The 24,278-nt window shown below is 39.9% G+C and overlaps 2 protein-coding genes across 4 annotated transcripts in view; one reads left to right on the top strand and one right to left on the bottom strand.

Moving 5' to 3' along the window:
- The window catches only part of HSPBAP1 (HSPB1 associated protein 1), a 59,355-nt gene extending 44,223 nt beyond the window's left edge, over positions 1-15,132 (bottom strand). Inside the window, exons 1-3 of one of the 2 annotated variants that reach the window (XM_013052673.2) lie at positions 14,922-15,132; positions 10,417-10,599; positions 1,047-1,233 (exon numbers count right to left, since the gene is read on the bottom strand). In XM_013052673.2, the coding sequence (XP_012908127.2) occupies positions 1,047-1,233; positions 10,417-10,578 (349 nt within the window). In that variant the 5' untranslated portion in view covers positions 10,579-10,599; positions 14,922-15,132. The remainder of the gene's footprint in view (positions 1-1,046; positions 1,234-10,416; positions 10,600-14,921) is intronic. The other variant, XM_004745455.3, reaches the window with a different exon arrangement.
- A 996-nt stretch (positions 15,133-16,128) lies between these two features.
- Positions 16,129-24,278, top strand: part of SLC49A4 (solute carrier family 49 member 4) — a 68,550-nt gene continuing 60,400 nt past the window's right edge. Inside the window, exon 1 of one of the 2 annotated variants that reach the window (XM_013052674.2) lies at positions 16,129-16,830. In XM_013052674.2, the coding sequence (XP_012908128.2) occupies positions 16,488-16,830 (343 nt within the window). In that variant the 5' untranslated portion in view covers positions 16,129-16,487. The remainder of the gene's footprint in view (positions 16,831-24,278) is intronic. The other variant, XM_004745451.3, reaches the window with a different exon arrangement.

The following is a 24,278-nucleotide window of genomic DNA, read 5'->3' as shown; positions in this document are numbered from 1 at the left end:
AGGCACAAGCTAAACTTTTACGTGCCTTTTGCTCATCTAGCACTTAATTTTAAGGTACAGTAAACATTTTGGTCTGTGATTAGAATGAGATGCTAAAGAGTGCTAGGTATTAAGCCTCCTCTACCTGCGTGAGTATAAGGGGGTTCTAGACACCGAAAACCACGTAACTCCTGAAAAATGTACAAGAAGGTCAACATGAGAAAAAGTTTAGAGAACCTAGTAGGGAAATGGGGTAATTTTCTAGTTCCTTCTGAGTTATTAATAGATACTCATAGAGCCACTTCACAGCAATGCTTCAAACATTATGAAATTCTAGACTACCAAACTCTAGACACCAAATTACAAAATAGAAGTTATTAAACACATTCTAAAGCTAGACAATAGTTAGAGACCCCCTCAGATCAAAACAGCACTGTTTCTTTCTTTTAAATTAATTATATTTAGAGTTAACAGTAACTACATTATCTGACTATAAGGCAAAATATCAAAATGTTACAAGTCTCCAGGGAAGAAGAAGAGGCTGGCAAAATCTAACTGCTTAAGAGGATAAGAAAGAGCTTTACACATTTTGATATTTATGCAGTACCACAGAGGTCAGGCAGCTGATAGAGGAGAGAGATAAAATTACAACCAAGAGTAAACACTATAAATATAGTGCCTCAAGCCACAAACAAAAGGACACATTCTACATGAGTCAAAAGTAGAAGGGACCATAAACTTAGTGATCATCTTTCTCAGTCCCAGGGGAACATAGATAATAACACACTCACAAATATTAAGTATCTACCACATTCAGTGAACCATGATACCTAAACAAATACAACTTAAAGGTTATCAACAACTATAGAAGGTTATCAACTATAGGTTTAGTCTGAAAAAGAATCTTAACACAGACTGTCCTTCTAAAACTTCCAATAAAACTTTCCCATCTGCAAATAGTCAAAACAGTATTAGAAACAAAGGGTTCTGTAGAGTTAAAGAAACTACTGCTAAGAACATGGGAATGCTACTGAAGACACATTATGATAATTACTTTTAGTCCTAACCTGTATCTGTTCTTTTCATTCCCATCCTGAATCGTATCTGCTTGCCAGGAAGGACTTCAGAAAGGTGTTTAACAGTCCAGTGTTGGGCTGGCCAATCGAAAGCCATGTTACAGAAGACTGCAGGTCGTTGTAAAGACATTAGAATTTCTTTTGCTTTCTCTGGCGTAAAAGGGTTTGACACGTTCACCTAGGGAAAGAGAGAGAGAGAGAACTATAAAGTTATTTCATATAACATGAAGGAAGAATAGCCAATATCATTTCTATTACAATAAATCTTTCTATGCAATGATACTACCTTTTACACTTCATTTACTACTATTTACATAAATATTTGACCTCGACAACCATAATTCTTAAGTGATTTTTCTCATATAACATTTTAAATGTTGGAAAATATTTACAAATTTCAACGTCAAAAAATTCTTTTAAAAAAAGCGTTCCAACTATATTTAAATATTAAAAGACACAATTTTTTGAAAATTATATTTCCTAAATAGAGGGTTATATATGAAATACTGATGGGAACTACTCTAGAACTAGAGTTGCCGGAGTCAGGAATGATTCCACCTGCCATATCATGTGTTTACCCAAGAAGACTACTGAATTCATACATCAGTCAAAGGGGTAAAAGGGGGATTATTTTCATTTCAAGATTTTAAAAGGGAAAAGATGTACTAGGGTGGGTATCAGTGTTAATCCTTGACTTCAATTGCATTACAAACAGTATAAGAGATATGGGATATATACAAAAACTGTGATTGACTGATTATTTCAATAAATTTCACAGAATCATAGACTATAAATCCTGGATAGCATGGTAATGATAAGTACGTGCTAAATAAAAGAACAGGTAAGTTTCTCCTTTAAAGACATCTTAACATGAAAGTTTTTTGGGAAAGTCAAAAAATGCTTCATACTCTGAATCCAGATATATATGTATATCATCAGCAAATATTCATGATTCTCTAGATTTGATTCTCTAGAATAGTCAGCTAAACCTTCTAATTCATTATCTGTTTTATGATTACACTTAATTCAAAAAAATAAAAGCTCATAAATAATCCAAATTCTCCCATCATCCAACTTTCTTCTAAACTTTTTGATAAAAGGAAGAAGGATGGGGAGGGTGCCATCAAGGAACCTGAGTAATTTGTACTTGTCTGAATGTAACCCTTGTTTTTTTGTTTGTTTGTTTGTTTTTAATTTATTTGAAAGACAGAGATCACAAGTAGGCAGAGGGGCAGGCAGAGAGAGAGGTAGGGAAACAGGCTCCCCCCTGAGCAGAGAACCCAATGCGGGGCTCGATCCCAGAACCCTGGGATCATGACCTGAGCTGAAAGCAGAGGCTTTACCCCACTGAGCCACCCAGGTGCCCCATAAGGCTTGTTTTTAAAGAAATGAAAATTTAAGTCAATTTAGCTCCTTTGCTCAAACAAGGGCAAACACTCAGAATCATTCCATAAACCCTTGATGAAAGTAAGCAAGACATGTGAGGCCAGCCTGTCACTGTCTACACAGTCAGGGCTCCCAAGTGAGCAGACAAGGGGGGACACTCAGAGGGGAAAGGCAGTAGAAGAGCTGGGGGCTGTGTGGGGGCTGTGTGCGGGCAGGGAGAGAGAAGGCACCCTTGGGTATCTCCAAGTAAACAAAGCCCCAAGCTCATCTTTAAGTGCTGAAGAGCCTATAAGGGAAACAGGACCAGGAACAAAACTTTCTTTCCTTGAGATTCTTACTTTCCACTTGTTTGATAAATTCACATTAGGGGTATTGACCCATTCTCGCCTATAAATAGAAGTACAAGGTTACCTGGATCACAACCCACCAAATCTTCCTAGATTTGGAGTGCCCAGATTCTGTGTACATGAAAAATGGACAAGCTGAGTTTTTTTATTATATATCTTTAAAGTTTTGCTAGACAGTGAGAAGCTGCAATACATTCATGATAATCCTCTGTTGTTTGTGGCACATAAATTAGTACTATCCTTTGGCAAACAACTGTAAAAATGAAGCAGAAGTCTCAAACAACCACCCATTAACCTAGTAACTCATATTACAGGAATTTGTTTTTTAACAAAGTAATCACCAGCTATATGCATATTCATATATATTATATATGTATACACATACACGTAAAATATCTACTACCATAATATAAAACTGAAAATATAAACAACCTAATGTCTAAAAGTAGAAAAATATTTATTGACTATTACTAAATATTATGTAAATTTTTCCCATGGTACATTATATCCATTAGCAACAAAAATGAGGGCTATGCAGAAATGTGTAGAGATGTAGAAACTAGAATTGACTCAGAGAGCTACTGTACTAGCCCAGTGAGAAGTGTCAGAGGAAGGCCCTGAGCAACAAGGTGGGGGCAGTAAGGAGGACAGAGATGACAGAGATATAGAAATACTAAGAGAATAATATCAAAGACCATTACAACCAAAGACGTGGGGTGGGAGGTATATGCAGCCATAAAGGAGACTGAGGTTTCCAGATGTTGTGACTTGACATTTAAAAAAAAAAAGTAAGGAGCAGCAGCTCATTCTGGTGAGAAGATGAAGAGTTTGGTTTTCAACATCATCACCATAATAATACATTTCCTCACATGTTGCTTTACTATTTGCCCTGTACTTTTGTATACATTAAAACTGCTCATCTGATCCTCTAAGAAACCTACAAAACACAGGCAGAAAAGGCATTTTGTTTCCATTATCCAAAGGAACAATAGGAAGCTCAGATATCGAAGTCCAACACACCAGTGATGAACTCAACTACTAGGTCAGGTTCCCTGATTCTAAATGCAGCGCTCTTTCCACTGTACCATCCTGCTTCCAGAGAATTCAAACTGGGGGACCTACACAAACACTGCAAATTTGGGGAGAGTATAATCTGAAAAGAGAAATTGGTTTTGGAAAGCTGGAGACCCGATTCATGGATAAGAAGTCCATGTGCGCAGTCAGGGAGAGAGGAATGTTTTGCTTTGTGCCTCTGTGGGCAGTGGGTCGTGGGATAATACCTGTAGTACAGACTGCTAATTACCAACCCTAGCCCATACCCACTCTCTCCTTCTTACTTACAGAACTCTGCACAGTGCGTGTGGCTGATAATTACAATTCCTAGCCTCCTGTGCAGACAGAGTGGACAGATATATATCCGGAAGTTGCCCAGTCAGCCTTTTTGCCCTTAGCCTTCTCTCCTACGTTTGTCTGGAAAACAGACATAATGGCTAGTCACCTTGCAAGATCAAAGAAAGGCCCAGGGGATGCCTGGATGGCTCAGAGGGTAGAGCATTTAACCCTTGATCTTGGAGTCATGAGTTCAAGCCCCACATTGTGCTTTAAAAAAAAAAAAAAAAAAAAAAAGGCCCAGGAAATCGCAAACCTCAGGTGAAAGAATGCAAAAATGTCCATCTTTGTGCCACTAAACCAGTATCAGCAAAATTCTACCTCCTAAAGACCTTCACATATAAAATTAATTCTTAGAGTCAAGACTGGTACTAGTTCATAACTGCTTTAACACCTGGCATTCTGAGGCTATTGTTTTCAAGGACTACTATATTATCTCTATAAATATCTGTGACTTACACTGAATGAATCATGGCTGGTCTGACCTTGCAGCACTCTTTCAGTTCTATAGTTGTAAGATATCCAAGCTTTGAAAACTTTGTTTCTAGAATTTTAAACGGCAGAGAATAAGAGAAGCACCAGTCCTTCTGGGGTAGGGATTTATTTATTCTGCTTATTTTAATCAGAGCCAATAGAACTGGCTTTGAACGTTCCCCAAAGAATTCTCATACTTGGGGAAAATATATCTTGCCACCCTTCCATAAATAAATACATGGTCATTAGTAACACATGGGTAGTGTTTTGACACTACTTTTCGAATAGCTTCAAAGAAATATTTTTTCCTCTAACATGATGCCTTTTAAAAATGTATTTAATGATCTAATTTAAAAATCCCAGACATCCCAGAAATTATTTAATAAGAGACCCTAAAAACTAAAATTTGCTGAGAAAGCACCTGGCCCAGTGACTGGGATATAGTAAATGCTTAAACATTTGCTAAATGAATAAAAAGTACTATAAAGTATATGCAGAAGAGAGCTGCAGGATGCTACCATAAAACAAATTAGCATATTTACAGAATCTCATACCTACCAGTGAAATAAAACAATCAGCTGGTTGTGAGATAAAAGTAATTTGGTTTCTGATAGCTTAATCAACAATGAACTGGGCCATTAAATTAACAAATTTAAGTGTTACAACTTTCTTTAAAGAAGAATGCAATCTACATTGTATTAATTAAATAGCCTAAGGAAGCACTCAGTCACTCCAAGCCAGGAATGTCTGCAAAGAGCTATAAAAATTCTGAAGCAACCTTGACAGCCTTTAAAGGATAAATGTATTTATTTAGGTCTAAATTTGCAGCAAGCAACAATTTCTAATGAAATGACTTAGAAACTGCTGAAAAAAAAAAGATTAGTGATCTAGGTGTTGCAAAATAGTCTTTTCTCTCTCTAAATGTAGCATGTTATTCACACAATTTATTACCAGCTTTGGTTTCAACTAATTCTTTGGAAATTGTGAAACATGATTAAAAGCAAACTGCCTTTTTATCTGCAAGTTTTTTTTTTAATTGATGCAAGCTACAAGATAATTTGAAACCTAATTTCTCTGAATTTGTTCGCAATATGCCTTCTGTCAATTAATACCTGGCTTGGATTTGTATTTGAGATTTAGAATTCAAGATAATAATAAGAAAAACTTACTAAGTTTCCAGAATTCATTCCTAATACTGATAGAATACAACAATGATCCTGAAACTGAAAATAACTCATCTTGCATGTCAGGTATAATTTTAATAGAAATATTAATAAGTATAAAATTTCAATTAAATTTCACTAATTTTATTAAAATCTTATTTAAAAGTTTTTTGAAGGGGACAGAAGAGCAGGTCACATGGTAAGCTAAATTATTTCTAAATATATACATGTAAGCCTATGGTGGTTTCATCAATCTTAACAACTCTATATACACATAAAAGAAATTTAAAAACTTCTGGAATGGACAAACCATAAGAGACTGTTAATGTCACAAAACAAACTGAGGGTGGCAGAGGTGGGGAGGGGGAGGGAGTGGGTGGTGGGGTTATGGACATTGGGGAGGGTATGTGCTATGGTGAGTGCTGTGAAGTGTGTAAACCTGGCGATTCACAGACCTGTACCCCTGGGGCTAATACATTATATGTTTATTAAAAATTTTTAAAAAATAAAAATAAATAAAAATAAAGCCAGTTAGAGCTGGGGGAAAAAAAAAAAACCAAACTTCTGGAATGATAGATATTAGAGTTAAAAATAATGAACATCTGGGCCATATCAGGAAAACACTGATGGAACTATGCAAGTCCTACTTAACAAAACGACTATATTCATACTGAAGACTGAGTGGTAAAACTTACACGAATAATAATTTTCATTTTATACTCATTGTTTAAAAAAAAGTCAATATCCACCAAGAAAATTCCTCTGAAAGTTAATATAATGCTTAAGTAAAACAATAATTAGTCATAAACCCTTTGAATTTGAAGGTGTGAGAGGTGGTGTGACTGACAAAACCATAAACAGAAGTGTTGAGGCTGTTATGACATAATCTTTCCAATACCAACGCTTGAGCGATAGTGAACACCTAAGCAGGTTCAGATTCGGAACAGGAGACAGCTATGTGCTAGACACTTCACGTCCTCTTCTTCCCATCTTCTTACATTTTTAACCCTTGCCCAGTTAAGCCAGAAAATTATCTTCTCCTCCTCAGTTTAATCTATTTATACCAGAACTCATAAATAGTACTTACAGTACTTATAGTACTTAGTTCAAAAGAAATACTGGTCCTAAACTTAAAGTAAAGAAAAGTAATCTATATTTCAAGTCAAGTTAAACCTAGAAAGAATAGCGGTGTCTGGAGGGTTCAGTCGGTTGGTCGTCTGCCTCCAGCTCAGGTCATGATCCCTCAGTCCTGGGATCAAGCCCTGCATTGGGCTTCCTGCTTAGCAGGGAGTCTCCTTCTCCCTCTCCCCCTCACCCCTCTCATGCTCTCTCTCTCTCACTCTCTCTCTCTCAAATAAAATATTTACAAAAAAAACTACTAGAAAGAATAGTGTCTTAAAGACTAAAGTTCTTTAAAATTAAGGCTCCAAAGTATCTTCAAAATTTCTACCAAAACGTTTCCATCTAGCTCTTCAGAATTCCACTAGGAAAATTTTCTGTATTTCAAAATAAAATGGCTATTTAATCTAACCATTCATCAAAAAAATTCAACAGCAGTCTTAAAAAAGATATTTGCACACTCATATTCATAGCCACACATTTATAATAGCCAAAAATGGAAGCAAGCCAAATGTCCACTGACATCATACAATGGAATATCATTCAGCCTTAAGAAGGAAGGAAATCCTGTCATATGCTACAACATGAATGAATCTTGAAGACATTATGCTAAGTGAAAAAAGGCAGTCACATAAAGACATATACTGTATTATTCCACTTGCACGACGTATCTAAAATAGCTGAATTCATAGAAACGAAGTAGGATGGCAGTTACCAGGGGATGAGGAGAGAGAGAAAAGAAGTGTTGTTTACTGAGTACAGAGTTTCAGATTTGCAAGATGAAAAAGTTCTAGAAATCTGTTTCACAACAATGTGAATATACTGAACACTACTGAGTGCTTTTTTTTTTTTTAAGATTTTATTTATTTATTTGACAGGGAGAAGATCACAAGTAGGCGAGTGGCAGGCAGAGAGATGGGGGGGGAAGTAGGCTCCCTGCTGCACAGAGAGCCCCACCAGGGCTCCATCTCAGAGACCATGACCTGAGACCATGACCTGAGCCGAAGGCAGAGTTCCAACCCACTGAGCCACCCAGGTGTCCCAACTACTGAGCACTCTTAAAAATGGTTAAGATGATAAATTTTACATTACTTGGTTTTTACTGTAGTTAAAAAAAATTCAACAGTATAGTTTTTCTGTTATTTGTCCTTATCAAATACAAAGTATTTAGCTATACATGAATTAAATATACACTCTAACATGGAAATTATTTATATAGGCTTTTGCTTTTCTTTAAACTCCCCTGTCTCCTTTTGCCATTTTTTTTTTTTAATGGGGAAAAAAAAATGACATATAGAGTATGGTGTCTCCAACTGAGGAGGAGTAAATCCAGTCATATAGAAATGTCAGCTCTTTACGAAACTCAAGTCCCTACAACTCTGGGATGAGATTTTTTTCCCCTTAGGAATGTCAACCTTAAAACAGCCAGTTATATTACCACCAAAATGCACTTATTTGGGAGTAGCAGGGTAATTACAATTCAGGACAAGCACACTGACGTTAGGAGGGAATTGGGAAGTTTTAAACAAAAGTTCATTGGAAAAAAACAAGAGCTGGAAGTTGTGGCGGTTTCTCATCGGCTGCAAGGGGTGGTTAGTACGTTGTTACTGGGGCAGGGAGGGAGCTTCCTTCTCTCTCTTTTTTTAAAATTTCTTTTAATTTTTTATTTTTTATAAATATATAATATCTTTTTATCCCCAGGGGTACAGGTCTGTGAATCGCCAGGTTTACACACTTCACAGCACTCACCATAGCACATACCTTCCCCAATGTCCATAACCCCACCCCCCTTCTCTTAAAAGTAGGAGATAAATTCCTACAAGAAAACTGTCCTCCCTTACCAAGTTACTTCTTATTGGCCTTCTTCATGCTGATGATAATGTTCACTCATTTCAAGAAAGACTAGAAGAGTCACTAAGAGTGACTTCTTCTCTTCATAAAGACATAAACCTGGTTACAATTAAAACTAGAGCCCAAGATAAAGAAATACAACCTCAGTCTGAAAGGCAGAGTCAGATTCAAAGAATTGCAACTTTTAATTTCACTGACAAGCTTCAAACAATGTGTGATCCTCTAACATCTCACACTCAGAATTTAAGTTGATTCTTAACATTAAGTAGTTTCGTGTTTGCTGGTTTGGTTTTTTAAGTTTTAGAGTAGTTCTAAGTTTATAACAAAAATGAGAAGGTAAAGATTTCCCCTTCCCACATATGCAAAGGCTCCCCCATTATCAATGTCATTCACCAGAATGAAACTTTTTTTTTTAACCAGGATAAACCTAAATTGACACATCATACTCACCCAAGTCCACTGTTTATCTTAGAGTTCAGTATTAATGTTGTACATTCTACGGATTTGGACCAAAATATAATGACATAGGCCCATCATTATATCATACAGAGTATTTTCATTGCCCTAAAAATTCTCTGTGCTCTAACTACTAATCAGGACCTGAGCCGAAATCAATAACCAGATGCTCAACTGACTGAGCCACCCCAGTGCCAAGGAAACAGAGCATCTTTATTAAATAATAAAATATAATGAACTCTAAGCTGTAATAGCAGTAACATGGTTTATTTTGCATTTTTAAGGTCCTGTTTTTTTCTTTTTTTTTTAATAAGTACTTTTTAAAAAAGATTTTATTTATTTGAGAGAGAGAGGGAGTAAGAAAGCAGAGGGAGGAGCAGAGAGAGAAGGAGAGGTTGATTCCCTGCTGAGCAGAGAGCCCCTACAAAGGGCTCAATCCCAGACCCTGGGATCATGACCTAAGCCAAAGGCAGGCACTTAACCATTAGTGCCACCCAGGTACCCCTAGGTCCACTTTATTTTCAAATAAGGATTCTAATATATTTGATTATCAATATGATCATGTTTTGCTTTTAATAACTTTCAAGCTGTTACTTCAAACAAAAAATACCACATTCTTGAAGGCAAGATAATTACTTTTCTATCCCTAGAGCTTAGCACAATGTTTGGCATAAAATGATGTTAAATAAGTGTTTTCTGAATTCATACCTCATTTTTAGCAATATATACAAAATATTGAAGCTTTATTAAAACTAACCATTTGCTTTTGCTACTTCTGCATAATGTGCACTTGAGCAAAATCAGAAACCATCTCAAGACAAAGGAATTCATAATGGAACAAAGGTCCACAGTTTTATGCTCACCTCTACCAGTCCCTTTCTTACTTTCAGCACGTTAGTTATCACCGGTTGATTCCTAATCACCCTTGCCCCTGCAGCAACCATTCTAAAGCTTCTTCAGTCTCAAATCCCCAGTACCTCTCTCCACTTCCTCACTCTTTGAGGTGGCCTTACTCTATTTTTCTTAGAAATCTAAAACCCATGATTTCCCTCTTCTTCACTTCATTTCTGGTTGACCCTGCTCTTGTTTAGTTTTTCAAAGGACACCATCTTCCTTCTTTTCACCTGCATTCTCTGCTACCAATTCTACTCTAGTGGAACCAGTCTGTGTCCTCACCTTCCTCCGCGCCTTCTGGCCCTTATGTGACGCAGGCTTTTCTCCATTCACTTCTACTCCGAGCCTTGATGGCCAGAAATGGCTTCTTCCATTCATTTCCATGTTCAAACTATACCACAATTTCAAATTACTCCAGGAAGTACAGACCAATTCAATTTTCATTAGTTCTTTCTTCTCTCAGCCCTAAAGGTGAAGGTGTGTAATATTTACTTTCCAATTAATTTCTTCCTGCTTGTGGTTATGTCTTATACTATAACTCTTTGTCTATATCTTCCCCCCCAAACTATATTGTAAACTGTATTTACAAGCTATTTTAAGGCAAGAGCTATCTGCTCACTGTATAAAATAGTCTTCTGTTTCTAATATACATTCCAATATTTTTTGATAATGGAATGGTAATAAGTTTGCTCAAAAATTAACTTTCCTGGGGCCCCTGGGTGGCTCAGTGGGTTAAAGCCTCTGCCTTCGGCTCGGGTCATGGTCTCGGGGTTCTGGGATCGAGCCCTGCATCAGGCTCTCTGCTCAGCAGGGACCCCACTTCCTCCTCTCTCTCTCTCTGCCTACTTGTGATCTGTCTGTCAAATAAATAAATAAATGAAACTCTTAAAAAAAATTAACTTTCCTATGACTCCCACAATATTCATCATTATCCTGAATATACTGACCCTTTCACATCATGTATTTAATGTACGCACTTTTTTTTTCTACCCTTTGTTCACATAAGTCTTATGTAATTTAAAGCAAAGCCTTCTCTTCTGGTAGGATTTTCTCTATTTAACTTACTTTGTAATGGTAATAAACAGTCACCCCAAACTGGTGATTCTGGGGAGGATGACAGCTTAAAATGTGATTGAAAGTTCCACAGATAGGATACTGAGAATCTAATAGAAAAATACAAAGTCACCTGCAAAAATGTATATGCATGCTGAATTTTTCAGGGGAGCAAATCCACATTTTCATCAGATTTTTTTCCCTCCTTAGGACTTCAAGATTAAGAATCACCAGTTTCCCCTGGGGCCCCTGGGTGGCTTCAGTCAGGTTAAGTGCCCAACTCTTGATTTTGGATTGGGTCATGAGCTTGAGCCCTGCATGGGGCTCTGTGTTGGGCAAGGAGCCTGCTTAAGATTCTTTCTCTCTCCCTCTCTACCTACCTCACCCATGCTTGTGTTCTCTTTAAAAAAAAAAAAAATTCACCAGTTTCTTCAAAAAGTTAGAGAATTATCTTACGACCTAGAAATTCCAATTTTAGATACATGCCCAAGAAAACTGAAAACATGCTAACACAGAAATGTGCATATGAATATTCACAGCAGCATTATAGCCAAAAAGTACAAACAACTCAAATGCCATCAACTGATAAATGGATAAACAAATGTGGTATTACTATACCATGGGATAGCACTAGGTCATAAGAAGGATTGAAGTACTGATACATGCTAAAACACAGATGAACCTTGAAAAGTGTTATGCAGGAGAGCCTGGGCGGCTCAGTCATCAAGCATCTGCCTTCGGCTCAGGTCATGATCCCAGGGTCCTGGGACTGAGACCCACAGCGGGCTTCCTGCTCAGGGGGGAGCCTGCTTCTCCCTCTCCCACTCCCACTGCTTGTGTTCCCTCACTGTGTCTCCTTCTGTTGGAAGGAAGGAAGGAAGGAAGAAAAGGAGGAAGGAAATATTATGCAGCTTGAAAGAAGCCAGACATAAAAAGCCCCATATCATATGATTCCATTTATGTGGAACATCCAGAGTAGGCAAATATCCACAGAGACAGAGAGTAGATTAGTGACTGCCAGAGGCTGGGGAGAGGGTCTAATTGGGAGTGACTACTCATAGATACCAGGTTTCTCAGTGTGATGAAAATGCTCTGGATTTATAGTGGTAATGGCTACACAATTCTGTGAACATACTAAAAACCAATGAATTGTATTCATTAAAAGGCTGAATTTATGGAAAGTGAATACTAAATCTAAAAAACCCTCCTCTTACCCAACTGCATGCTTGATATCTTTTGCATCGTATTTCCCTACCTAAACTTTACGCATTCATATATTACTCTGAACCACCTCCTTTTTTTTAGGTTCCTAATTTACATGTAGTTTCTCAGGCTGGAAAATTCCAAAGTTCTTTCTAATTTTTTTTTCTCTCAGTTTCAATATCCATCGGTCACCAATGCCACGCCTTTGTATTCATAATAAAAATGGTTTCCACTAATGAACATGTAATTCGTTCCAGACACTATGCTAGATGTTCCACAATTACCTTTAACTCTCACAATCATCATACATTTTACAGAGGACAAAAAGCGAAGCTTAAAGGGTACCTGTTCTTTAGTCTTTCTCCCTCCCATCTATCCTCTACCCTTCAGGCAGTGATCCTCCTAAAATAAATCTGATCATATTACTCCCGTACCTAAAGCTCTTTAAAGGCCTCCTACTGTCATAAAGCCCAGACTCCTTAGCTTGGTATAAAGTCCCCTTCACAATCCCACTTCCCTCACCACTTCTAACACCAGCTTTTTTGGGTCCCTGGACGATGCCATGCTCTTTCTCCTCCTGCCTTTGAATTGGCAGAATTCCCTTATTCATTCACTCAAAAATTTGTATTAAGTGTCCACGTTGTGCCTGGGCATTCTACTTGCTGCTTGGGCACATGTGGTGAACAAAACAGATATAAGTCCTGCCCTCACAGTACTTAAGTTCAAGTGGAGGAAACAAAAATAAACAAGTAATTTCAGATTTTGCAATAAGTGAAATGAAGGAAGCAGGAATATCCCTGGTAAGGAGTCAGGGGAAAACTAAAATGAGTTCTAGTTGTTGGTCTGGTAAGAACTGAGGTGGGGACATACTGTGAAAGCTGAAGATTAAGAAACCAAGTATGCTAAAAATAGATAAGAGGAGAGGGAAGTGAGTGACAACAGATGCTCCTGGGGACATCAGCAGAGCCCAAGGATTTCTACAGGCTATGGTTAAGAGTTTGGATTTTATACTAAGTGCAATGGAATTCACTGAAGCATTTTAAGTAAGGGAGTGTCAATTTTTGCTAATAGAGAAGGGATTGGAGGGCCACAAGATAAAAGCAGGATTGCATGGCCTAAAGATATAGCAGTGGTTTAGCTGAGAAATGTGGATGATTTGGACAAGGGCCTGATAGTTAAGGAGGGAAAAAGTAGACAAATTAGATGCAGAATTGAGCGGACTTGCAAGTCATCCACTGAAAGTGAGAAAGAGATGAAGAGAGGATATACAGAGTTTAGGGAACTGTCACTGAAGGAAGTAAGCTTACCAAGGAAACAGATTCAGAGGATCTCAAGCCCATGCTGACTGAATATTCAAGAGGTTGATCATTTTCATTTTATACTGTCATCAACTTGCCCAGGACTTTTTCCAGCAAAATTCAGCCATATAAGTGCAGGTGCAAAGGGAACAAAAGGTTGGGTCCATCAAGAGTATGAGTTCTGCCAGAAGAATAAAAGGCAGGGAGGGACAAGGAAATGGTGCATCTTCAAGGGAGAGACCATAAAATAGAACATGCATTATAAACTGGACAAGAGGGTACAGATGGACAGAAAATGTAAGACTCCACGGATGGGAGGTATAGATGAAGTTAGATGAAGTTCAAGAATTGTATCCTTGGGGTTCATAAGGGAGTTTATAAAGATGAGAGACTGTGGTAAGACAGGACCAAGTTATAATTGTTTCTTCAATTGGGATTGGTCACTTCCTGCTCTAGACAAACATGACTATTTGATCTCCAACCACAGCCATCCTGTTTTTCTGCTCCTTGTCTTCTCATAACCTCCCAGCACTATCACCTAAGTTCCTTAGGGACTCATTCAGTCTTAAAGGCTCACCGCCAACTACTCCTTCTTTGAAGCATTTATGTTTTCCCCAGGGGGATCGGATCTCCTGGTGACAGCCCTCACTCAACCTGTACTGATGGTATTATTCATGCTACCAGGTATTAACCATTCTTTTCCTTTCTAGGCCCCTTTGCGCAACTGGAAAAAGGCATTACTGTAAACACTCAAAAGTCTCTAGATCTCTGGCAGCAGTACCCAGAAAACTGTGCCAGGCATGGAGCAATCACTCAATAAATGCTGAGGTCTCTCGTACCTGGGCCACCCAACCTCACTGGTCACGTAAGGCAGGATTCCACCAGAATCTAACAAACGCTCATAATCTCCGTTCATAAAAGCTCCAGATACTTCCATTTACCTCAAGAGTGGGCTCCACCTTCACAAATTTAATTTCAACCCATTCAAACCACCCTCTTGCGTTAATCAGCCCCGGTAGGATGGGAGGTTACAGGGCCTGAACGATGACTGGAAGCCTGGCTGCCCCAATTTGAGAAAAGCCACGTTCACTAAATAATAACAATTTTCCTCACAGTTTTATGCAGTGCAGGAAAGACGTGAAATAAGAGCTAGACCAAATGGCCTCAGGAAAGTTGCCAGGAATGAACTAGCACAAGGTTGTACTCGTGGTCTGACTTCAGCCTGGCGCCTACCTTCCACCTCTCCAGCTCCAGCCGCAGGGGCCGTTTCAGTGGTCGCCCCCCGGGTGGCTGCCATGCCTAGCTCCGCCCCAACCCCAAAGGGGAGTGGAGTGGGAGTGGGTTCAGAGGACCGCCAAAACCCCGACTTTGGAGTCGCAGGGCAGGAAGCAGCCGCGGTAGCAACGCCGGCTCTCCCCCGGAAGCGCCACGCGCCCGGCGGTCACGTGACGGACGCCGGGCGGGGCCACGCAGGTTTGTTTTGATTCCCCGGTTGTTGAACTGTCAGCACGTGGTGTCGGCTGTAGTGCTTTGTATCTCCCCCAGACTTTAACCTTCTTTCATCGTGGTCTTTTCTAGGATTAGTTTCTGCTCCCCGTCTTTTTGCAGGCAGGTCGTTCTTCTCTGTCTTGCCACTTTCCTACACCCAACAATATTGGAGTTTTAGGGGATGGTTTGCATTCTGCGGGGCTGTGGAATGGGGCTCTGCCTCTGCTAACTCTGCAGCCGCGCTTACAAGGAGAGCTCGGGCTTCTCTTCCACCCTTCTTGCCCTTCTGACAGCAACCTGACTCCATCTGCTTTTTGTGGCTTCTGGGGAATACGAACTTCAAGCAAACGTCCTTTAACTGCGTTCTCTGTGACTCATTTCGCGACCCACACAGCCAAATCTTTTGACCTATGGTTTCAAGGACAGTAACCGACAGCTGTCAGGCGTCTGGATTTATATAATGAAATAAACAACCGGCTGCCTGATCAAGAGGCCAACAGCCCCCACCTTCTCACTTTTCGTCTGGTCAAAATTGTAATGACCGGAGATGGATCTAAGTCGTTAGGGGCAGAAATCTTTTAGCCTTAACGTATTAATATATTAACATATGCCTATTAATGACAGGCAGGGGGTAGAAAGATAGCTATATCTTTTTTTATATACATACGAATGTCATTGACTAGTTTATAATCTCATTGGGTATTTAAGACAAAAGATAGCTAATAAAACTAGGCAGTACTGTCTGTGAAAAATAAATTATTTTCAAGGGGCAAATCCAACAACTCAATCTTATCCTATCACCCCCTTTAGTTTCTAAAGTTATCAACCCAACAAAAATAATAAATGCAATATAGAAGCAAGGAACAGCTCAAGTGACCAGAGGTATCCGAGTTGTTTATTGGATGGACACGTGATGTAAACTTAGGCACTTCCTCCAGCAATCCCAACCTCCTCTTAGCACAGCCCTTTTGGGAGTTTCCTTTTCCAGGGCTTAGTCGCGCTCCTCCCTCCTTTTTGGTTCCTCTTCGTCCTCCCTCAGAGACGGGGGGGTCTCCTGCCTCAGTTTCCTCCCCATTACCCGCGAGGTGGGTGCCCCAGTGCGGTACCCCAGCCTCCTCCCAGCTCGCGGCACCTGCCCCGCCTTCCAGCCCCCCGGCCGGCTCGCGCGGCGCAGGCGCACCGGCCGCGGCCCTGAGGCCGAGCCAGACCTCAGCAGCTTCTGCCTCCGCCTCCTGCGACCGTATCCGCGCGGGGCTAGTCGGCGGTCACCGAGACCGCGCTGGGCAGAGGCCCCGCGGGCCGCGCGTCGCCATGGGCGCGGGCTGGAGCAGCGAGGAGGAGCGGCAGCCCCTGCTGGGGCCCGGACTCGGGCCTGCGCCGGGAGCTGTCTGGAGAAGCCGGGAGGCGGCGGCGGCGGCGCTGCCCGCGGCGGCCCCGGGTCCCGGGCGGGTGTACGGGCGCCGCTGGCTGGTGCTGCTGCTCTTTTCGTTGCTGGGTTTTGCGCAGGGCCTGGTCTGGAACACCTGGGGCCCCATCCAGAACTCGGCGCGCCAGGCCTATGGCTTCTCCAGCTGGGACATCGCGCTACTCGTGCTGTGGGGACCCATCGGCTTCCTGCCGTGCTTCGCGTTCATGTGGCTCCTGGACAAGAGAGGTGAGAGGCTCCGGGCAGTGCCGGCCGGTGCGGTCACTCCCCGGGCGAGCCAGAGCCCGCCAGCCGCCGCCCTCGGCTTCGTCTTAAGGGTTATGTGAGGTGACCGAGTGTTGCTGGTATCCCATTCCAGACCAGGAACCCTCCGTCCCCAAAGCGACAGACATGGGGAGGCTTCTTTGCAGATACTGTACTTATGTTTACATCACTGTTACCCATTATGCAACAGCAGAGATTAAGTGATCTCTAAATGCTCATGTTTTTGCACGATGTGGACGTGAGAGCATTCCCGTGCACGTGCTATTTATGATTTCTACACCTGACCAAAATGACTGATGCTTTGACTTTAGAGGGATTTGGAGGTGTTGAGGGTGAAAGGTCAGAAAATAGACTGATGATGCCCAGATATGAGGAAGTATTGAGTTGGCTTTGCATAATAGATGACTCCAGCCCAGGGCTTTCGGGGAAACTACATCTGAGTGATTTAATTTCTCTAAAATGGTGCATGGCAGCTTTAGAGTGTGTGTTTGTGACTAGGACGTTGTGTCCGTTGAGATTTATGACTCTCAGATAAAGCATGCCAGGTGAATGAAGACTCTCTGAGGAATAATGTGGGCAGACGTTTCTCACTTTACCACTTGCCAGTGCGATTCTGTTAGGAGAAAAAAAAGAGGTCACACAACTAAATGATAAGGCATTGAAGTGTATCACACAGGTATGGGTAAATGATTCATGATCACTGTGATGTAGCTGCTGAAAAAGGAGGACGGTCTGAGGCATAGAAGTACAGCATCAACCAGAAAGAGTTTGATATACTCTAGTGTTTAGTCTGAGCATCAATTTTAAAACCATTGATGAGCCAGAACACATTAAAAGTTGTGTGACAGGAATAATGATGTAAAAATCATAATGTATAAGATTAAGGGAAATGGTGTGTCAACCTTCACAAAGAGACTTGAGGCAGAATATGAAATATGCGAAGGTCGAGTAAAAGAGGAATTAGACTTACTGTGTGTAGTTCTAGAAGGAAGAACTAAATTGAGTGAAGCTACAAAAGGATGTAACTCAAAGCAATAAAGGAAGAACCTTCTAAGAACAAAAAGGTGTCGGCGGTGGAGGTATGTCTCGACTGGCATAGAACTTCCAGATAGAGTAAGTACTTTTGCAGAAGATGTGTGCTAGATGCTGAGGAAAGTTTTCTTGTACTGAATGGAAGTTTTCTTTTCTTTCTTTTTTTTTCTTCAATTTTTTAAACTTTATTTATTTATTTATTTATTTATTTAGTTGAGACAGAGCAAGAGAGAGAGCATGAACAGAGGGAAAGGCAGGGGTAGAGGCAGAGGGAGAGGGTGAAGCAGACTCTGTGCTGGCTCCATCCCAGAAACCAGGGATCATGACCTGAGCCGAAGGCAACTGGTTAACTGTCTGAGCCACCCAGAAGCCCCCAGATTGGAGGTTTTTTGTTTGCTTTTAAGCTGAATTATAGATGATATTTGGATTTCACCAGTTTTTCCACTAACATCTTCCCCCCTCCCCCATTCCAGGATTCAGTCTAGGGTTCCAAACTGCATTTAGTTATGATTTCTACCATGATTTCTACTTAATCTCCAGTCTGTGACAGTTCCTCTGTCATTCCTTACAAAGTTGGCTAAATTTAGGGGAAAATGTTATTTTGTTCTTTCTTTTTATTTACATTTTTGCCAGGAGCATTTTCCAATATTATTTTCTAAATTTAACCAACCTTGTTTTTATGGTAGAAGAATGTTAATTTTTACCTTTTTTATTATAATTGTATAATTGTTTGGCTAAATTAGAGACTACCTGTTCACTTTATTAAATAAGTTACTTTAGGAGTCCTTCAATAGCTCCTTAACCAGATAGAGAATTCAATTTTATATTCACCATTGGTTGAAGCAAAGGAAAAGAAATTTTAAAATTCTCTTTTAAGAAGTGGTTTTCCTTTTTAGTAGGAGAAAGCTAATATACTTTCATATATTGACTGTCCTGCTGCAGATGTCCTGTCTGCATACATAGAAAGTAAGTTCCAACATTCTAAAAGATCTTGCTCCCCAGAGGGTAGATCGTTGTCTGGTCTTCCTGCTGTCATGGGTCCCAGCCAGCTTAGCATAAAAGACTGGTTATTTTCCTAAGATGGGTTTTGTGCCCTCTTACCCATTTTCATTTTTCAGCAGAGATTAAAAAAAAAAAAAAACACTGAAAAAAAAAATTTTCAGCAGAGATTAAAAAAAAAAGGAAAAAAAAAAACCAGTGAGATAATAGGAGAGCCAAGAGCAAGTGAGCCCTAGAAGCCAAGTGAAGAAAGTTTCAGGGAAATAGTACCTAAATGTGTACTAAGTACTGGGAAGATAGATTTCACAGAACCTATATACTAATGAGGAGATCTAGGCAACAAACAAAATTAAATATTTAGTATGTCAGATGGTGATAAATACTATGTAGGACTATAAAACAAGGCAAGAGCGAAAGAGAGGAGGTCATGATTGAAGAATGGCATTCTTGAAATTGAGATTGTCATGGATGCCATCATAGTAAAGACAAGGTCAGACTATAAACAAGAGAACAGACTACTGAGGTATAGAGTAGAGGACATGATTATAGAACAAGAAGTCAGGACTGGAAGGTAGGGATGTTGAACTGATCATCTAGTGGATATCAAAATCACCAGGTTTATGAAAAAGTAGTGTCATAGGGTGGAATAACGAGCCACGGCATTTGCAAATGGTGAGGGTGAATACCCTGGAGACAGGTGTGTGGTAGTTTCTAGACAGCTGCAGCAAGGACTTTCGAGTATGAAAATTAAATATAATTAGATCAATGGCTGTTCTGGCCATGATGGAATATTGGGAACTGGGTTTCAGTGTAATTTTCAACTAAAAACAAAAAATTAAAGTATATGAAAGTATATGAAACAAAGTTTTCAGACATTGGACAACAGGCAGGATAGGTTGGTGATCCCTATGAATGTTTCAGCCAACTACCTGGAGAGAATTTCCAGGTATCAATGTAGAGATGGGAAGCCTAGACTGAGTATTGCAGGTAAGTTGAGGAGACATTTTAAGAATTGCAAGAGACCAACTTAACTAGAATACTTAGGGTGGAATATCAGAGAGGGAAAAAAGCTTTACAGAAAGCTCTGGGTCTATACAGAGTTTCTCTTGAGTGTTCAGCCGATAACTGGTCGGCAGATACTTGTGAGCAAAAAAGAACAGGTGGAACAATTCCCAAAGTTCACACAAGGCTTGGAATAGTTCACAATCCCAAGACCAGGAAGGGAGAAACCTCAAAATGCATAAGAGGTTGGGTTGAATACTCATAGGGGCATTGCCTCAGTAGTAAAGACAAAAGAACCCTAAACTAAAGAATGCTCTGGTTTCACCTAGTAAAGTGTGAAACTATGCCTCAGAAAGATCAAAAGTAACTCAGCTATATCTCACAATATCATTCACAAACATTTGAAAAAGTGCAAAAAAAAAAAAAAAGAACCCATCATCCAAAGAGGTAAAATTCAGAATTCCTGACATTGAAATAAAAATTTACCAAGCATGCAAAGAAGCAGGTAAATACAACTTATAAAGAGGATAAAAAACAATGAATAGAAACAGATCCCAAAATGACACAAATGATAAGTTAGTAGACAGGAACATGAAAACAACTACTTTAGATATTCTATGTATGTTCAAGAAGATAGATGAAAGCATGAACATGTTAAGGAGAGACACAGGAAACATAAAAAGACAAACATTAAAAGACCAACATTACGTTTCTATAGATGGAAATGCAATATGACAAAAGAAAAAAAAGTGTACTGGACAGGATTTAATAGCAGATCAGACATTGCAGAAGAAGAGATTAGTGAACTTGAAGACAGCAATAAATACTATCCAGAATGGAGGCGAGTGGGTAAAAAAGACTACAAAGATAAACAAAAACTCCACCAGCATCAGTGAGCTGTGGGACCGTTTTAAGTGACCTAATATACATGTAATTAGGAATCTAGAAGAGAAGAGAAAAGGGAAGGGCATAGAGTAAGATGAGGGTGGGTTCCTCAAATTGGAGAAATAATGGCAAAAAAAAATCTGTATCTATAAACCCACAACTTTAAGAAATACAAGAATTCTAGCAGAAGAAACAAGAAGAAAACTACACTGAAGCACATCATAACCATATTGCTTAAAACCGGAGAAAATCTTAAAAGTGCTGAGAAAAGAGACCAAGGGAGCAGAGAGCAATAGTGATCCGAAAATGCTGGGGAAGCAGGGTCATGGGGGGAGAGGTTTTGGTGGGATTAAGAAGGTGAAGAGAACTTTTGGAGAAGGGCTTGAGAATGTAGGGATTCCACTGATTCACTGATTGTGAGCCTTCCAGAAGGCACAGTGGCAAGGTTTCAGGAGTTGGGGAAGCTGTAGAGATGAGTTCAGATTAGGGAACATATGAAGCCACATTTGTGCAGGGATGACCTGTGAATCTTGGGTCTCCCAGGACTGATGTAGACGGGAAAAACAGGCACAATGTTATTGTTTCTGATGGTTTCTTTTCTTTTTTCTTTCTTTTTTTTTTTTTTTTTAAGATTTCATTTATTTATTTGACAGAGAGAGATGACAAGCAGGCAGAGTGGCAGGCAGAGAGAGAGGAGGAAGCAGGCTCCCTGCTGAGCAGAGAGCCCAATGCGGGTCTCGATCCCAGGACCCTGAGATCATGACCTGAGCCAAAGGCAGCGGCTTAACCCACTGAGCCACCCAGGCGCCCCTCTGATGGTTTCCAAAGCAGTTTGGGGTGGCAGGGCTGTGGCTTTTGGGGAAATGGAGACTAGAGCTCTCCTCACCAAAAACAAATAAGAGCTCGTCTTCTCTCCGGTTGATGGAAGTATAGAGTCTGAGAACAGTCTTACCAGATGAACTTTACAGCTATAATTAATTTCCTATACATCCAGTATGGATTTGTGTGTGTGTGTGTGTGTGTGTGTGTCTGTCTGTCTCTGTGTGTGTGTGTTCCAGTTAACATTGTATCCTGATTTTTTAGACAAACCTGTTGTAGAGATGCCATTCCTGTGCCAAATCAGTTCCCAGCAAAAGGAATTATTTCATCCACGGGAAGGAAGCTTCCTGCAGTGTCTGTGCCTTATTTGAATAGAATTTATTTTTATTTTCAATATGTTTGGTTTTCTGAAATTGTTCTAATACCTTTCATTAGATGTTTTCTTGCACTCACATCCTAATACTGTAATCACTTGGGATCTATTTATTTACGTAAAAGTACTAGATGTCTCATAGGCTTATTTTCCTGGAGTCCTCCTACACCTCCTTCCTAAAGTCAGTTGATGTTATTTTGATTACATGAAATTAGAGAGTCCTGCCTTGTTGAGATTCAAATGAGATAAAACATTTTATTTAGAATTGAGCATCATCTGGGGTGGGTTAAGTAATAATTGGCAACAATTAAAAATAAGCAAGAAAGCCACAAGCTCTAACTGTGAGGTGCTTTAATAATCAGCTTTTCAGAACTTCTTTATAATGAAATGTATATATTTAGCTGTTATATTACCATTTATTTGATAAAAACTATAATTGCATAGAAAAGTGTGCCAGCCTTAAGCAGTAATAATAGGAAACTGGGTTATTTGGACTATATGGCCATAAACAATGCCTCACTGCTTACTGGGTGATTGCTTACCTTAATTATAAAACAAATACTTAGGAAAAAAATAAATACCATGTAGAAGGTAAAGCCTTATAGTCCCAAATCTGTAACATTTTAATCAGTATCTCATAAGACGCCCCATACACCCTTATAAGAATAACATTTTGCAAGTTTAGCATATTTATGACCATGGAGTATACTTTTTATTAATTATACTCTATTTCCCATGGCTATAATGTGGGTTTACAATTTGTATTCTGTTAGTAGAGGCAGTAAATGAGCAGTATGTATGCATTACTTCTTACTGGGAAGCACAATTTTCTGTGATATTCCTTCTGCCAAATTCTATTAATCATATTCAAATCATATAAGAATATTATAAAGCTAACTCAGTTCATATCACAAATTACCCTCAATGTGGCATGTGTGTGCCTGATCCAGATCTCGAGTTTATTTTCCTTGCTATGTTTAATCTGCATAATTACAGTTTTGTTGACTTTCAGTTTCCTTGGTTAAGAAACAGAATTCAGCTGAGTGAATTTGAAGAACTTACTGGCTTTATTCAATGGTTCACAAATCAGGCAGGATCTCCTCTAGCATAAAGAAAGGAGTTCTGGGGCACCTGGGTGGCTCAGTGGGTTAAAGCCTCTGCCTTCGGCTCAGGTCATGATCCTGGGGTCCTGGGATTGAGCCCCACATCGGGCTCTCTGCTCCGCAGGGAGCCTGCTTCCCTCTCCCCTCGCCCCCGCCTGCCTCTGTTCCTGCTTGTCATCTCTGTCAAATAAATAAATTAAATCTTAAAAAAAAAAAAGAAAAAGAAAAAGAAAGGAGTTCCAAGGGCTATACAAAATGAAAGACTTTTACAAGCAGAAGGGACAGGGAACAAGCATGTTAAACTATCAAAAAGTAGACTGTTGTGGCAAAGTCATTTTCCTTTAGGGGCTTGGAGGGGGTCTATCAAGCAGATCGCCTCACTAGCACTGATTGATTAGAATAGTGTTCCATTTCTGGGAGAACCAAACCTGTCATTAAGTCAAGGCAGTTTGGTGGCATGAAGCTTAGCATGAGCAACTCCATTTTGGGTCTGTTGTCTCATTTTAACACCTTCAAATAAAAAAGCCCTTTGAAAACCAAATGCTTAACTATCTCCCCTCTGTCAAAAAGAGCCCTGGGGAAAAAAAGAATAATTTAGATTTAAAAATTTGCATTCTGGGGCGCCTGGGTGGCTCAGTGGGTTAAGCCGCTGCCTTCGGCTCAGGTCATGATCTCAGGGTCCTGAGATCGAGTCCCGCATCGGGCTCTCTGCTCAGCAGGGAGCCTGCTTTCCTCTCTCTCTCTCTGCCTGCCTCTCCATCTACTTGTGATTTCTCTCTGTCAAATAAATAAATAAAATCTTTTAAAAAAAATAAAAATAAAAATTTGCATCAGTCTATTCACTATGAAATGGTTTCAAGGAGGCATTGAATTTGGGAGAAACTGGAAGAAATGTTGGCGCTTTCCCCACATGCTCAGCATGAGCCACCTGTGTGATGTGACTGCTGCAAATAGATGGCATTAGTGTAGTAGAGACAGAGTGTGGCTTTCCAGCAAGTAGGAGTATATAATCCCATTGTATTACTCTGCCATAGCTAGAATATTGTGTCTATTTTTGATTACCTTATTTTAATATTGCTTTTTACCTTGTTATCTATGTGACCAACCCCTGGCACACATTTTTTAAATTTATTTTCAGCATAACAGTATTCATTGTTTTTGCACCACACCCAGTGCTCCATGCAATTCCACTGGCACAC

The sequence above is a fragment of the Mustela putorius genome, unplaced genomic scaffold (assembly GCF_011764305.1).
Source record: "Mustela putorius furo isolate JIRA1106 unplaced genomic scaffold, ASM1176430v1.1 tig00003834_pilon_pilon_pilon, whole genome shotgun sequence".
NCBI lineage: Eukaryota > Metazoa > Chordata > Mammalia > Carnivora > Mustelidae > Mustela > Mustela putorius.
Note: the sequence above shows the minus strand (reverse complement) of the source record. Positions and strands in the feature narration are given on the sequence as shown.